General features: G+C 41.7%; 1 protein-coding gene across 1 annotated transcript in view; it reads right to left on the bottom strand.

Annotated features, from left to right (window-relative positions):
* Positions 1-2,284: 2,284 nt before the first annotated feature.
* Positions 2,285-17,352, bottom strand: part of MED14 (mediator complex subunit 14) — a 40,342-nt gene continuing 25,274 nt past the window's right edge. The window contains exons 18-31 of the mRNA XM_064151909.1: positions 17,020-17,166; positions 16,836-16,927; positions 15,651-15,803; positions 14,522-14,791; positions 13,065-13,220; positions 12,382-12,493; positions 11,643-11,774; positions 10,763-10,945; positions 9,901-10,136; positions 9,057-9,236; positions 8,750-8,857; positions 7,354-7,479; positions 6,551-6,740; positions 2,285-2,973 (exon numbers count right to left, since the gene is read on the bottom strand). Of these exons, the coding sequence (XP_064007979.1) occupies positions 2,900-2,973; positions 6,551-6,740; positions 7,354-7,479; positions 8,750-8,857; positions 9,057-9,236; positions 9,901-10,136; positions 10,763-10,945; positions 11,643-11,774; positions 12,382-12,493; positions 13,065-13,220; positions 14,522-14,791; positions 15,651-15,803; positions 16,836-16,927; positions 17,020-17,166 (2,159 nt within the window). The 3' untranslated portion in view covers positions 2,285-2,899. The remainder of the gene's footprint in view (positions 2,974-6,550; positions 6,741-7,353; positions 7,480-8,749; positions 8,858-9,056; positions 9,237-9,900; positions 10,137-10,762; positions 10,946-11,642; positions 11,775-12,381; positions 12,494-13,064; positions 13,221-14,521; positions 14,792-15,650; positions 15,804-16,835; positions 16,928-17,019; positions 17,167-17,352) is intronic.

Below are 17,352 nucleotides of genomic sequence, written 5' to 3'. Positions count from 1 at the left end.
AATGACGAAAAGCTGCAAACAGTCCCAATGCAGCAGGTGGATCTAACATCTACCTACCAGAAAACCAGGCTGAGCACATGTAGAAACTTAAAACTGCATTTGTAAATACTCACAGTCTCCTCTTTGAAAGGAACAAGTGCCACTGGTCAGCAGGAAATGCTTCCTTTTACCAAAAGCATTTTCCTGAAGATGGTGTTAGATTATAAGATGGACTTGATGATCTCAGAGGTCTTTTCCAGCCTCAATGATTCTGTGATTCAGGAGGAAGGCTTAAAACTGGTGTGTGTTAAGAGGGGTGGTGTGTATAGTATAAAACAAAATCTGATCTTCCCATGTCTCAGATTGGGAATATCAGCTCACAAACATGTCACTAGTTCATTTATTTTGTTTTCTCTGCCCTGTGGGGACACCTCTTTTCCTCCCTTTTGTTTTCCAAGCAGTGCTGAAGCTTTCAAGAGTGAGGGCCTTTAGGTGCCAGCATGCTCATCTGCCCCTTAAAACACAGAGACCAGCAGATCACAGAATACATCTAGTTAGAAGAGACCTCAAAGATCATCCAGTCCTACCCTTGATCCAGAGGTACTTGTGTATCAGAAAGCTGCTTTAAGGTGTGGCAATGCTCAGACCTTAGATCTAGAGTAGCATCCACCACAATAGCTGATGTTTTTTTCAGGTATACATACATACCCACACACTACATATATATTCATAATATACATGTATATATATTTCATTGACACACACTTCCCCTTCCCCCCCCCCCCAGGTTTTTAAAACATGAGTTTGTAAAAATCCTGAAATATTTATCCCTTCCCAAGTGAGCAGCAGCCACGTTTAAAGATTTCCAGGGTTTTCACTCCAGCAGATGAGTTTTGTATTTCAGAAGCTGAACCTGCATAACCATCTGTTAGATACACACAGACAAGAGAAATACTGAGACAATACCAATGCCTAAAAACATGGGTTGAAGGCCAAGCTCTGAAGTGGACACCAACCAAGAGATTATTTCTAATGGCAAAAGCTCTGAAAGAGATTAATTTATTCACAGGGAAAGAAGTGTTGCAACAGTTGTAGGGGCAATGGACAGCTTTAGAGACAGCAAGGCAGGCTGGAATACAGCCCCCAAAGCTTCTTTAAAGTTACTTTCAATTGTCCACCTGCTGAGCAGGGAGCCGACAGAGCTCTACAAAGGGTCAGTGAGGCTGCAGAGCAGAAAGCTGCTCTTGAAGGAAATCAGAAAACCAACCTGAACTCCGTAAAAATGTGAGAATTCCTGATCCTTGAGGACAAATGGTTAAATGACAGAGTGATTCCTGAGAATGGAAATTTTATTCAGTGACAGGATTCTTCAGCCACCACTTACAAAATTATCTAGAAACATCCAACTCAAAAGAATTAAATGTGAGGTTGTGGATCAGCTTCTCCAATGCTGTGATACATAGCTGAAGTTCCTACCTTACCTGCCTTTACTACAAACAAATAGAGTCTAGTATTATCAAGGTGTCTGTAATCACAGACTCCATGACAGACGACAAAGGGTGCTTTCTTCCAACACAACTTTGCTGTTGGAACAGAAAAGATGCAGGTTCTTTTAAGAAGTGACACATTGTTTTAACTAATTACTGGTTATCTTTACAATCAGGAAAATTAACAGACCCTGTGTTCCTATGGCCTGGAATAAATCAAATCCACAGAATAAATGAGTAGAACTTTTGTTTAGTTGTTCAGTTCGCAGAGTGTGTGTGTGTGCGAATAAAAATGCGTCCAGAGAAGGGCGACAAAGCTGGTGAGGGGCCTGGAACACAAACCCTATGAGGAGAGGCTGAGGGAGCTGGGGGTGTGCAGCCTGGAGAAGAGGAGGCTCAGGGGGGACCTCATTGCTGTCTACAACTACCTGAAAGGAGGTTGTATCCAGGTGGGGGTTGGTCTCTTCGCCCAGGCAACCAGCAATAGAACAAGGGGACACAGTCTCAAGTTGTGCCAGGGAAGGTGTAGGCTGGATTTTAGGAGGAAGTTGTGGGCAGAGAGAGTGATTGGCATTGGAATGGGCTGCCCATGGAGGTGGTGGAGTTGCCATCCCTGGAGGTGTTCAAGAAAAGCCTGGATGAGGCACTTAGTGCTATGGTCTAGTTGACTGGATAGGGCTGGGTAATCTTGGAGGTCTCTTCCAACCTGGTTGCTTCTGTGATTCTAAGATCACATACAGCCAAGTAATTGTGAATACAAGAGGTCTGGCCAGTGGTTAGAGAGGAATGAAGTTTAAGATTATACAGTATCCAGTTGAAGATTTTTTTTTTAATCCAGTTTATTAAATATTGCTTTTCGGGGACATGTTTACAACAAGCCCAAATAAATTGTTTCAGGATTCAAAGCAGTCATATTAAAATACAGCTTCAATATAAAGTTTGTCACAGTTTTACAGTATTCAAAAATGACAGACCTGCCTTAAAAAAGGACTATTACACCAAAACGTAAGAAAAAAACCAAACAAACCCAGGGAAAAAAAAAACAATCAAATAAACAAACAAGTTTGGCATTTTCATAATCTTTATAGTATAAAACAGAATATTAAATCTATTACCAGCAAGCTGATACTTCAATCTATTACCTTGTCCCAAGTGTCTCTCATTAAAACACACTATACAACAGCACTATACAAAAGTCGTGGTGATACTCAAGTTGATGAAAGTGCATCCCTGAAAGTTTGCCAGTTTATTATAGTTAGCTCTTGGGAGGGGGGTGGGGGTAAAAAAAAGAAAGTAAAATGTCCTCTTTTAATCGAAGGCTTTGCTATACATATATATATATATATATATTGCACACACACACACATATATATATATATATATAATTTTTTTAGAGGTGTTTGTCTCACTCTCAGCCTTCTTTTAAAAGTGTCTTAGGGACGCCCACCAGGGGGCAGCGCAAGATTAACCATCAAATCACGAACGGCCGCGAATATTGTGCATTCACCTGGAACAGGGAAAAGAGATAGGTTAGCACACACGCCGCACAGCGCCCCCTGCTGCCGCTCAGCGCCCCCTGCTCACGCCGCACAGCGCCCCCTGCTCACGCCGCACAGCGCCCCCTGCTGCCGCTCAGCGCCCCCTGCTCACGCCGCACAGCGCCCCCTCCTCACGCCGCACAGCGCCCCCTGCTCACGCCGCACAGCGCCCCCTCCCGGCCCAGCAGGCCTCCAGCACCTTGGCACTCGGTTTAAGCGATGCGGCTCTCTGGGTCTGCCCAGCAGGCCTGCTTTTATTGGGCATTAAATGGCAGGGAGCTCTTCAACTGCAATTGCTTTTGCGTGTTGGATTGAAACTGTACTAGAATGTATCTGAATTTTTCTACGTGTTATTAATTAAAAACACTATGTCTTAGAAAGAAAAAAAAAAACAACCCCACACCTCTTCCCCCTCAACTTTTTCAAAGTTCTATTTCAGTTGATCAAGAGCACAAATTAAACATTCCCAATGACTCAAGTCTGAGACAGCTGGATGATGTTTTCTGTTACAAGCCTTGTTTTGGAAACATTTCAAGTTCCAAGACCAGGCAAAAGTCAGAAATTTGCTTCTTTCAATCCATTTGGCTCTGGCTTTACCCACGGCATCTGAACTGCTAAATAAAAGACAGAGCAAATGGACTTCTGTTTCAAACAGCTGAGATCTAACAGAGAGAGGAAAGACCAGCCAGAATTGCCTCAAGTTTTGAATACCATCATTTTTGACAAACCCCCCCCCCCCCCCCAGGCATTCTGAAATAACTTAAAACCAATAGAATCAAAAGGTTAAAACCAAGAGAATCAAAAGGGTTTTCATCACAGTAACAAACGATGTATTAGAACAACAACAACAAAAAGCATTACACAGATGTCATCTACTGTGTCCTGGAAAGAGAATGCAATTAACACCCACTATTATTCCCTGGTCACGCTGAGCTGAATTTTTATTGCATATTTCAAGAACTGTCAGTTAGAAGAGGTTGAGTTTTGTTGCTGAAGGAGCAAGAGTGTAAGCAAAGAGGTAAAAGCAGAGCCTGCTGAGATGCATTAGTCCTAACTGCCAATAGGGATTCCTGGTATTATTTTGGGCGGGATACTATCATACCAATGCTACAAAATCAGGGCTAAACACCATCCACTGCATCAGTTACAAAAAAAAAGCCTGGCTGTGAAGTGCTTTAAGACATATCACAAGTCCCTTGAGTTCCTCTCTAATTGTTACCCTTCAGTATCTGAAGGGACTTCTCATTTCCTTACCAGTTTGATGTCCACTACATAATGCAGGTTGTGGACGTACAGCTCATGTTTAACCCTAATATTCCAAGGCACTGGATATTCCATCTTGGTTTGTATAATTATTGTCCCAAAATAAAGTATTTTTTCCCCATGGAGACATAGGTAAAGTGACCTTGGAATGACAGCATACTCACAACAAGTAAACATTTTACTGCTGTTAAATACAGCAGAACGTGTTTGCCCACAGATCTGAAAAGAAAACTCTTCCAGAAGAACTTACTTTTCAGGCACTACCATTTTATTAAGAGGAAAATTAAGCTGAATACAAAATACTTTCTCACAAAGAGAGAAAGGTAAAAAAGATACAGCCAAAACGAGGCAACACTGATTATGAGTTACAATGAAAGTGCCAGTAATATCATACGTGCACGCTGGGAAGCCCTGGTTCTTTCTGACTGAAGCAGTGAAAAACTCATTTAACCAAGCAAATTGTAATTAGAGAAGCAGAAAAGCTAATGCAGGTAGGAAAATCCTGGGTACAGCAAAATAGCATCAGAAAAGAAAGAATATGCACCTGAGATCCCCCCCACCATGTACTACTGCTGTAAAAGAAGTCTCCCAACTATCTACTTTCATCTGTTGCCTCTCCTTTACTTTTCAACAGCAAAGAAAAGAAGTTTCCCTTTTGTCAGATATAATGTAAGTTTTGACAGTAAGAACACAGGAAATTGCATTTCAAGTGTCCTCAGGGAAGATCCTACTTTGGTTGGGTGGTGGAAATAAACAAATAAATCAATCCATGCAGACTCATTCTTTCTTTTAGAAGTCAGAAGAAAGACTACTAGAAATGTCATCTGCTCAGCTAGCTACCTTTGTCTTTGACTGGATAAGGTCTTGCTTGGGGCCACAAACTCTTTTCAGATGCATTCTTCTCCCTTGTCTATACTCTGCTCCCTGTACCGCATTCACAAACTACATCAAACCTTGTTGGACAAAACAAAAATGGTCTATCCTGATCATCAGAAGACATCAAACCTGGAATACTCAAGAGCAGCTTTGACAGTTACTCCATGTGCTGTGGTACTTTGCAAAGGGTTTACCTTAAAATGTAGTTTAGTGCAATAACAAACAGCAAGACAAGTACCTACCCTTCCCCACACCAGGGGAGCTCAGTGGGGAAGCACATTCCAAAAGAAACACCTGAAGTTTAGGTGAACGTTATCTTGCAATCAAAATGCTACACAAACAATAGTTCTGTACCACATACAGAACTCTTACATATAAACCCAGACACGCCCTCAAGGCTATTTATTATCTCTCCTATTAACCTACACTATTACTATAAGTTAGACTGAAAATGCCTCCTAGTTTCAATCTCGGCACAATTTTCAGTACGTATGCATATCCACACCAATTTAAGATAAATATTGGTCACGTTCTAGCAATCAAAACGAGCCACCAAACATTGTTAGAATTACCTCATAACAATGAGATGAGTAACTGTACAGAACAGAAGCAGAATTCAACCTCTGGATTCACAACTTCCAACTATTCGATTATTGAAAAAAGGCTTTGCTCTTCAGTATGCAACTACAGCAGAACCAAAAACTACTGTTCTTATGAGCCATCTGTGTATCAGGACCTCAAACCACTGCTTACAGACAACATGCTGCTCAAAGAACCTGCTAATGCTATTCAATGTTTTGGATACTTCAAAAAAAGCAGGACAAACGAGGGAAAAGAAAGCACAATGCTACTCAAGGTGCACTACCTACAGGCCAATGAACATTCCTAACTACCTATGCAACTCACTCACTTCACAGCACATTTGGTGGATAAAACTGTATGCACTTCCATTTGCATACTCCTCCTCTGTCAGTGTGTATACTATCACTCCAATTACTTTTCAATCGTTCACAGCACATGCACAAGTTTTGAAAACTATTTTAACATCCCTTTTTATGCCACTGTTAATCTCAGTGACTCCATAATTACCCAAGAAAACTTGACCAGAGCATACTTCTTGTGACTCATTCTGGGCCCATCTGTTAAAAATCACGACTCCTACTGTTGAGCCAACAAGAGGTTCATTCTGTCACTTGGGCAGAACAGCAAAATCCATGTAAACCTAGTGTTGTGTTGCCAATACTTGCTAAGGTATATATTGCCTGTCACATCAGGAGTCTGTAATCACTAAAGAAGTACGATAAGAACCCAAGAAGAATTCAGATCTAAGAGAGATTTAATTTTACATTGGAGATTTATCACTGATGTCTGGGTGAGAAGAATATATCTACTGGACATGTACGGTACCTGGTCGTGGTGAATTCAGTTCAGCAAACCTCTTTAGAATATTGCTAACCATCATTGGAGCTGCAACAGAAGAGTTCTGCTGCCTCGGAATGTCAGCCTGTTGCGTTGTACCTGAAGCCATATCATAAATAATTGGAACAATAATACTAACAGCTTCCTGTGGGACTGTTGTTTTCTGTGTTAGCTGGAGCTGTGGGGAAAAAGAAAACGCACGAAGTGTGTTAAATTGAATGACCACACACTTCACAACATAACTTCTGATACACTTAAACACTCTAGGTCTACAGCCAGCATGCACTTCCACCTCCTCACTTTTCAATTCTGTAACAAGTAGTTATCAATCAGGTATAGACTCTTCTCAAAAGTACCCTACAGGGAGAATTGCCTCAGAGACAACACTAATATAGATTTGTTCTAAACATCTCACTCCTGCTATCCTTTTCCAGCACCACTGAGCATATCACTTAATCTAGGTGGTTAGCACCTCAGAGAAGAGCAAAACACCCTGAAATTGAGCACTCTAAGATACCTGAAGCTCAGGGAGAAATGAACTCTATATAGTCAACACTTCTCCAAGAAGACAAAACACAAGAGGTTGCTGTGCTTTTATGGGAAGGAGAGTATGAACACTAACTGCACTAATTACAAGAGATGCATGCAAATCTCAGCTTCCAAATGGCAGAACAGTTTTACCTCTTAAGAGTAGACAGATATAGCACAGTTATGATTTGCTGCTACCCCATGATGATTTCAAAGACATACAGCCCACAGATTTTTAAAACAGATTATCTATCTCTACTTACAAAAAACAACATTTTGGACTTCAGCACAACAGCAGGTGTTCCTGGGGGTGCAATTGGCGGTGCACTGGGAGGAATGGTTAAACAAAACTGCACATTCCATTTCAGTTGACTCGCCTGATCAGGGAACTGTTTAGAAAGAGCAACAGAGAGAGGGCCCTGTGTCAGTGACACACATGGCTATCAACTAGACTGACCTGCTGGAGAGCAGTGAAAGTGAAAAGGACCTGGGGGTCCTAGTGAATGGAAGGTTGACCATGAGACAGCAATGTGCTCTTGTGGCTAGGAAAGTCAATGCCATTCTGGGGTGCATTTGAAGGGCTGTGATTAGTAGTCCAGAATAGTTCTCCTCCCTCTTTACTCTGTCCTGATGAGGCCACATCTGGAATACTGTGTCCAGTTCTGGGCCACTCAGTTTAAGAAGGACCTCAGGGAACTGCTTTAAAGAGTCCAGTGCAGAGCCACAAAAACAATGAAGGGAGTGGAACATCTTCCTTATGAGGAGAGACTGAGGGAGCTGGGGCTCTTTAGCTTGGAGACAAGGAGACTGAGGGGTGACTTCATTCATGTTTATGAATACGTAAAGGATCAGTGCCAAGAGGATGGATCCAGGCTCTGCTGGGTGATGCCCAATGGTAAGACAAGGGGCAGTGGCTGGAAGCTGAGGCATAGGAAGTTCCATGGAAACATGAAGAAACATTTCTTCACTGTGGAGATGACACAACACTGGAACAGGCTGCCTAGGGCAGGTTGTGGAGTCTCCTTCTCTGGAGATATTCAAAACCTCCCAGGATGTGTTCCTGTGTTACTTGGTGTAGGAGATCCTGCTCTGGCAGGGAGGTTGGACTGGATGATATTTCAAGGTCCTTTTCAGCCTCTAACATTCTGTGATTCACTAGAAAGTATAACGTGCCTCTCTACCTAAACCTGGGAGATGTTGCCAGGTTTAGCACAAGTCAGAATATCTCTGAATGAATTGAGCATAGGGTAAACAAGAGTACAAACAGAAAGATTCCAGACAGCCTATCCATATGCCTATTGTGCAGTTTCTCACAATCATCAGTTTAAAGGAGAAGCTTTGGAAGTTTCTAGGACAGCTAGCAGTAAAATGAAAACTTGCTTATTAACACTAAATGACATTTTTATACATACATATATATATATTCAAGGTGAAGCTCCACAGGGCCCTGGGCCACCTGATGCAGCTGAACATGTCACTGCTCACTGCAGCAGGGCTGCACTACATGACCTTTAAAGATTCCATTCCAACCTGGGTGATTCTACAATTCTGTGATAAAACTAAAGTGATTTATATGTTTATAGGTAAAGATAATGATATAGCACCTTTTTAAAACATAACAACCAAAGCTGGGAGAACTAAATAGAACAGTAAACTTACCAGCTCAAGTTTCATGATGTGTACGCAGTCCCTGAGGATATGCGTTGGAGCCCCTAGTAATTTTGTGAAGGCTATTAGTGTGTTCGCTTTAAAAGGTGGTCCTGCAACCTAAAAGAAGACACCATTTAGCACTGACTATTGAGATAATGAGCTGTGCAATTTAATATGGTAACCAACACATACAGCTCTTAATGTTACATTTGCAGTCTCTACCTTTGCCTGTGAAAGTCACCGGCGCCACTCAAAACACCACCAGAGATTGAAAGCAATGCATAAAAATCTAAGCATTAAGGATTTGAGCACATACCCTTGTTTCAAAGAACTTCTCCAGAACTTGTAACTCCTCAGATTTCCACTGTCCTGTATTTTCAGGTGTTACTTTCAGTTGCAAAGTCTGGTTGGTCTTGGGATTGAGAGCAACCCTGCATTTCAATGCCTCCGTCTTAAACATAATTACACCTGGTTCATTGGAGTTTATTAACTGTAGCTGCATAAAAACAAGCATCACATTCAATTAATGACTCATTAAACTGTATGAACACACAGATTGAGTCCCAAGACTCCAATAATAAATCTGCCCTTGTTCCAGAAAGAAGTGTGTGATATTTGGATATGGGTAAAATTGCCTTGAGAATGAAGCTTATGCAAGATTTTGTTTCTTTCTCTGTCACTGAATCATGTCAAAGAAGAGGAGACACACATTGTCTGTCCTAAACCCTAAAGCAACATTTGTGACTGAGTAGTTCAGTTACTGTCAACTAGTAATTTGGGCACTTCTGCCAAGTGTGGCATCCATAGTAACCCTGTGGCTATTCTAGTTAGGTTCCAACAGACATTGCTAAACTCAAAGAAGCCACCACAGATAAATTCTGGTCAGAGTCTTGCTATCATGTTGGTTATCAAGCCTCACTCAAACCAAACAGGATTTCCCTTTCCACTTCTGCTTCTTTTCAAAATAGAATTGAATGTTTTTTTTTCTACATTTTGACAGTTTAGATGGCAAGACTCAGAAGTACAACAAAAATCCAACAGCAAATTTTTACTACATGTGAAGCATTTCAGCTTGTGCCCAATTTGAAAGACATGGAATACAGAAGCACGAGAAAGAAAACTATGAAGTCATAGTTGGTCAACTTTAACCTGAACCATACCGTTTCCTGTTGTATAATCCTCTGAAGATGTCTTCTCATAATAACTGATCCAAGGAATCGCTCAAGAGGGGAGCAAAGATAGCTGCCAGCTAGTCCTGGCACGAGCCCAGGGGTAGGAGAGGGCAACAGCAGAATATTCAAGGCACTGTGGGTAAGGATTGTAGGTATGGATGCAGCCCAAGAGCGCTGAGGTAGTTTACGAGGTGGAGGCATGCTAGTTGGCATTACTTGGGAACCTGTTGATACAGAAAAGGTAAGCAAGGAATCATTTAAGCCAAAATAGAAGATAGGTGTTCGGTGTATTTGTCACTATAAAAGCAATGAGTTCTCTGGGCTAAAGCTTAATCCTTCTTATTTAAGAATTTCTCTACCTGGTGATAGGCAACAGGTAAGATGGAGTCAAAGAATGTCTCAGTAACATTAAAATTCTACTCCCTTTGTCCCTTTCTGCAGCATGCCAGCAGATAGCAGGTCTGCACAACAAACTCAGTAAGATGGCTAAATCAGATGTGCAAGAGCAGCACTAGAACTCCATCATCCGAAAAGTTGGTATTTGGGTAGGTAAATATGGCTATGATTGCTTTTGCTCTGAGGAATTTTCTCAGTCAATAGTTTAAGACTCATTTCTGCAGTGCACTAAGAGGTATCAATCCTGCTGAAGTGTTTGCTGTACGATCTAACAGGTTTTCCAAGTCGTTATAGATTTGAACTAGAACAGAAAAAAGGATTAATTTCCTTAGCTATTTCATTGCACGAGAGCAGACAGGACTGTTAGACTGACACACAAAAACGCCAAACAGAACAGAACTAGAAGCGTTAAGCATGAGTGCTTTACAATCATAACACTGATGAAGAAACCTACTTGTTCCAGCTCGTGGGGAATGAGAGGCATCTGGGACAGGTGAATGAAGGGAAGGGTTGGCTGGTGACATTCCAGGCATCCGTGCTGCTGGTGATGGACCAGACACCTGAGGAGATCCTGGCCAGTTCCCTGCACGCTGACTGGGTGACATCATGGTGTATGGTGAGCTTGGGTCTATGGTACCTATAGATGTTACAAGAGAGTTTTTATTTTTTTTTAAAGCATCAGCTTTTCCAGTCTAGAAATGTAAAAAAAAGGCTTAGTAAAATCTGTAAATATCTCTCTCACTTTGCTCATCTTGACAGTTAAATCGGTCTGCTACAACTACAAATCTAAACTATTCATTTAATGTGACCTACAACATGGTTTCCAATGCACTGTGATTACAACAAACCTTTGTTTGGCAGCTTTCCAAAAATCTTAATTAAAGGAAACAACCAAAAGGCATGCTGTTTGGGTATAGGTATGTCAAACCAGAAAGACTGGGACAATGTCTCAAAATTGCAAGTACCTCAATTTCTAATCTGTTCCAGTTGCAGGAAACATAAGCAGTGAAAATACATCAACTAATCTAACAAGAGACAACACTCAGTAAAAGCTGCAGCCACTGCTGTGTTACAAGACCATGTGTAATTTTCCCATGTTAGTAAGCTGGAAAGAGTAACTGACAGTGAATTTTAAACATGTGAGGAACACCTCAACATTCCATGCAGCTACATTTGACCACTGTTAAAAGCTACACTCACATGTATGAAAACAGCTGTTTACACCAATTACAGAACACAAGGCTTCCTCAATTAACTTAGATCTGTTCTGGAAGACTTCAAGAAGCAAATATGCATTCCCTGTCACTATATACACCTGCCAGTGAAGGACTCACCATGTGGGCTGGCAAAGTTGGCTGTTTGTCCCATTGTGATTCCAAGAGAGGAAGGTGAAGGAGTTGGACCAAAGGATGCTGGTGATGGCGCTCTCAGAGCTCCACTGGGTGAACTTGCAGCATGCAAATTGCCTAAGCAAAGACATCACATCACTCAACACACACATTTCCTGGGTTTCTGTTACAATTTTTTCCTATCAGCTATCCCCTTTTAAGGGAGAGAGCAAACAAAATTCACGAGAATTTATTTTTGCACTCAAAGGCTTTATTGTGTACGTGCATGAGCGTTACATTTTCCAGATTGATTCACCACCCAAGGGAAGCTTTCCAAGATATTTGGCTTGAAGAATGGCATTTTCCCTCTGCCCAGCCATTCCCCACATTTAAACACTTTTAGCTGCTGAATCAATAGCTGGAAGCAGAAGGCAGAGTTTCGGTGATGAAAAGCTTTTCTGAAGAAGCAGGTATTTAAAATTAACAGGTTTTGATCTGAGCAAGTTATAAGCCATAAGAATGAAACAGTCCCAAGCATTACACAGCTAAAGTTTCACTGCATGGATTTTTTTTTTAGCTTCAAAATGTACTTTCCAAACCATGCATGGCAGGACTTTGCTTTGCTGAGTTTTCACAACATAAGGTCAATTCTCTTGGTAAGCCTGGAGCTAAATACAGTTCAAATAACAGAAGGAGCATGCGTGAACAAAGGTTTACATGCATGCATTTCTAGCACACATCTTACCTGGTGACTGTGTGTGCATCATAGATGGAGATGGGGTCACTGTGTTGTGATAGGAAGTGGGTGGTGAAGTAAGAGGATATGCTCCTGATGCTCCTGCCTGTTTTGCAAATGGCTGAAATTGTCAGCAAAAGGACAATAAACATTTTGGACAATTTTGTACTAAAACTGAAGTTAAGTACGGGCAGGAGAACACAAATTAAAGTTTGGTCCCCACCCACGAATCTTACAGGTCCATCAAGATAGTTGTTTGATTACTTGTATTGCCTTATAGCTCACTATTCTTTTCAGAGGCTTTTTGCAGGTTCTCCTCAAGACAGAGCTATTAACCTCTGCACCTCATTTCCTTTTATCTGCCACTCTGTAACAGCCAAGTGTACTGACTCTGCCATACCCTCCCCCCATCTTCTATCTTAAAACAGCTGTTTTCCCTCCCTCAGTCCTTCACTTCTAAGGCAGCAAATCTCATGTGACCTTCCAAACCTCCTGTTCATACGCTACAGGCTGTTTACACTGGCATGAGAAATGGCAAAATAAATGAATACTTTTTGCCCTAAGGGGAGTTCTGCAGCAGAGCAGTTTTATAGTCTCCCTTTCCATTTTTCACTGCTGATCCTTTTAGAATGTAAGTTCTTGGAAACCTAGAGCTGTGGAAGACAACAAGAAAAATTTTGCCTGCAGGATACCTGCTGTTGTGGTTGCTGTGGTGGCTGCTGGGGTTGAAGCTGCGATATCAGCGAGTCCATCATGTCCCCTCCAATAGGAGAAGGTGGGTTATCATCTTCATTTACAGATCGTCTTCGTGCATCCTGATTGCTGTCAACAAACATATTCAGGAATGTCTGTGGAAAAATCATCTCTGTTAGCAATTCTTCTGTTGGAATTCTAATACACAAATGAGCATCAGTATTTGCCAAGCTTTTATACAACTTGATCAGCTACAGAACATACAAAACAAGCAGGTCCCTGAACTACCTGCCAGTGGGCATTCACTATATACAGCATGAAGAATTTACAGAGCTTCTCAGTGGATATTCAAGCTTAATTTTCTTTATTTTTCTTAATTTTAAAACACAAGGTTATGAATCACCACCAAACAAGAAACCTTAACATAAAATAACACAAAATATCTCTAGTTAATTGAAGTATCAACATTCTTCGTTCTCCCTTAAAAAGGGAAAACTCTGCACCTGGAAATAGCTGTTTGAGAACAGCTCATCAATATCTATAACTACCAGGCTGTTGTATCACACCTACAGCTAACCCTGTTGGGTAAGAACACCCAGGTCACTTCCTCCATAACATTCTCTTGTTCCCAGACAGCCTTCTTGTCTTACTTCCTCCTTTACCTTCCCACTTTCCTCCTCTTGTATTTTCCACTGGTATCTAAATTTCCTGCCCTCTTCCCATTAGCTTTCCATTTGGAAATCATAAAAAAGGTAGATACTTATGATCAGCTAAATGTAGCACCAGAAAATTAGTGTTCAGTTACTGCTGTCAGAAGAAAAAGATTAGCAAAGTATCCTGTTTCACAGTGGGTGCCACTTTCCAACACTTAAGTACAACTGGCACTGATAAAAGATGCCCCAAGTCACAGTATTGGATCAGCATATACAGGTTCACTTTTCAGAAAGAGCAAACCAGCACTGTGTTCAGAAGCAAAGCCATAAGCTCCTGCCACACACTGATGGAAACTATTTGAAAAGAAGTATCTGCCAATAATCATCTGACATGCAGCACTTCCTCATCTGCAATCTATGAGCAGTCTTCTGCCACACTGTTTGTGAGGATCAGTTGTTTTTAACCCTGGACAACACTTCTAGGATAGTTGCAATGCTTCAGCAATTTTAAACAAAAGGATACCTGAAAATAGCCTCTATGTTGTTTTATTTCAGCTAAAAAAAACACCCCTCAACCTAACATTTAATGCTGGTTTCCTAAAGACAATCTTTTGATTCAGTTAACAGTACAGTACAGTTACTGTACAGTTAACAACTGTACTGACAGAACTTTTGCTCGGAATCTTTGGAAGACTGCAGCTCTTCACCAAAAAACCTTCTCGCACCCTTCACAACAGATTCATACACCTCCACGTTAGACACTGGTTTACTGACAACGTGCCAAACCCCACAGAAACAGTCACCTTTAATCCAGGCGCAGGGTAAAAGCCTTCAACTATTTTGCTGTTGTCAAAGAGACTGTAGGCCCCATCGCGTATGGCTACAACGCCACGACTCCGGCAGTAGATGTCAATGCAGTACATGTTCCTAAAAGCCAGCCTGATGTGCGTGGGGGACTGTGGCAGAATTGAGAAACACTGATAGGCAGTGTTGGTGCGTTGAGTCAGACCCAGCATGGGCACAGTTGGAAGTTTGTTGATGGCGTTTAAGGGAGCCTGAGTGTCAAACAAAACCTGAGAGAGAACAGACGTTGAGAGATCAGGATGTATACCTTTAAGTAAAGGGCAGGGAAAATGGGGCACAGCAGGGGATACAATCTGCCTTCCCCAAGCCACCTTCTGACGGTGAGAACCATAAACAATCATGATATACATGAGCCAGCAATGTGCTCTAGTGGCCAAGAAGGCCAATGGCATGCTGGGGTGTATCAGAAGGGGAGTGATTAGCAGATCGAGAGAGGTTCTCCTCCCCCTCTACTCTGCCCTGGTCAGGCCACATCTGGAATACTGTGTCCAGTTCTGGTCCTCTCAGTTCAAGAAGGACCTCATAGAACTCGTTGAAAGAGTCCAGTGCAGAGCTACAAAGACGATTAAGGGAGTGGAACACCTTCCTTATGAGGACAGCCTGAGGGAGCTGGGGCTCTTTAGCTTGGAGGAGACAGAGGTGGTCTCATTATGGTTTATAAATATGTGAAGGGCAGCTGTCATGAGGATGGAGCCAGGCTCTTCTCAGAGATGATCAATGATAGGACAAGGGGCAATGGGTGCAAGCTGGAGCATAGGAAGTTCCACATGAACATAAAGAAAACCTTTTTCGCTGTAAGGGTGACAAAAACACTGGAACAGGCTGCCCAGAGAGGATGGGGAGCCTCATTCTCTGGAGACATTCAACCCACCTGGACGTGCTCCTGTTTGATCTACTCTACATGATGCTGCCCTGGCAGAGGGGTTGGACTTGATCTTTCAAGGTCATTTCTAACCCCTACCATACTGTTCTGTGATTCTGTGATGTAGTTTTGGAGAGAGCAGTTTAACCTCAAATGAGTTTTCAACTTTCCTGCACTTTCCTTGAGTGAAGTTTTAAAAACATTACCTGTAACAACTGCACCACATTTGGTGTTTTATTAAACATCTCCTGGAGCTGGTGCAGAATTGTGTTGTGACAGTTACTGCAACCTGAGTTTGGGCCAACAGTTCCCAGTGAAATGTGGAACTTCTGGAGTATGGAGTTCCACTGAATGCTGATCTGCAATGTCAATAACATAAAATTATCTTGGAAGCTAAAACAACTATGAAGTTACAGGAAGAAAGCTGGTCTGCTTTAATTCCCCCCCTCCCCATTCTTTGTTAACTCTGATTCCTAACTCACCTTCCCCAAAGGTTGTTGAGGTTGTGAGAAAGGAAAAAAAAAAAGTGCTGTTAGCTTTAACAGCTATTTAGCTATCTGGATTGTTGGCAGTCATGAAACTGGGGAAGTATTTTAGCAAGTCAACCTAAAAGAAACCACCTTTTTCTGCCAAAGGTGAGATAGAAAAAATTAAAATGCAAGAGATTCACACTGTTCTGGCCATGTTAATACTTCCTTATAAAGAAGTAACATGCAAAATCCATACTGCTGCTCCCAGTAAGATGCACAAAGGAATTGTCTTAACATTTCAGCTTAGAATATGAATACAAAAACCTTCCACGAAGCAAATATTTTGCATCAGTTGCACACAATAGACTCTTAGTCTGTCACTTACTTCCTTCTTTGCCTTGTATTTAAGACAAAGATATTGGCAAACATTCAAAGGAAATAAGAGGCTCTAAATTCAAATACTGCAGACTAAGTTAGAGGTCTGAACAAGGGAATAATACTACCACAAAATAATTAAGGGCCACCTAATTTGAAAGAACATTACTCCACTTAAAGTTTTGTTGAGTTCTCTCCTCTAAGGCAGAATTAGGCATTCATCTTTCATATATCCATATGTACCAATCCAGCAGGGAGCAGTAGCAATACTTACTGTAAGTATGTCAGAAAAAGGCTGCCACACCTGCTTTTACCAGTGAGGAACACAAAGCTGTCCTTCCCACATTAAGTATCTTACACAGCTCCTCAAACATTGTGAGCATCTAGTAACCCAGCAAATCTGCAACCTGGCACTCTCTATTTCTGTCTTTTCAACACAAAGCAAAAATAATTCCACGATGATGTCCTACAAGGATATGTTTTGTAGCACAACTCTGGGAACTCTAATTTGTTTTCCAACACAAAGTGCACTGAGGAGTTACTTACTGAGCTCCCCTTGGTAGTTCCGTAACAAAGGATAAGTTTTCGGTAGTTGTAGATACGAACTTCTGAAAAGACGTTCAAGTGGTTGGGTATGTCTTTGAAGAGAGGAGTGAAAAGAGTTCAGAGTGGGAAAACCACAGCAGTCTGTAAACACACCATTTCAATGACAAAGAAGGGATTTCCGTACCTGGTAAGTACCGTGCAAACTCCAGGACACATTCATACAGCCGAGCAATGCTGTTCCAGTCATTAAGGAACATCTCAACAACTTTGCGACCTCCGACTGGTTCAGATAACTGGTTTTCATAGGTTAGGTAAACGTGACGGGTCGGGCCTGCAGTGTTAGGAGATGGTAAAAACTGATTGAACTAATGGTTCCTAAACTCTGGTCTACAGACTATGGATGAACTGCAGCAAGTGAAAAGTTCTTCACTGAGAGAGTCATTGGGCACTGGAATGGGCTGCCCGGGGAGGTGGTGGAGTCGTCGTCCCTGGGGCAGTTCAAGGCAAGGTTGGATGT

This window comes from Pogoniulus pusillus, chromosome 12 (genome assembly GCF_015220805.1).
Source record: "Pogoniulus pusillus isolate bPogPus1 chromosome 12, bPogPus1.pri, whole genome shotgun sequence".
NCBI lineage: Eukaryota > Metazoa > Chordata > Aves > Piciformes > Lybiidae > Pogoniulus > Pogoniulus pusillus.
The sequence above is the reverse complement of the archived record's forward strand: the minus strand, read 5'-3'. Positions and strand labels throughout refer to the sequence as shown.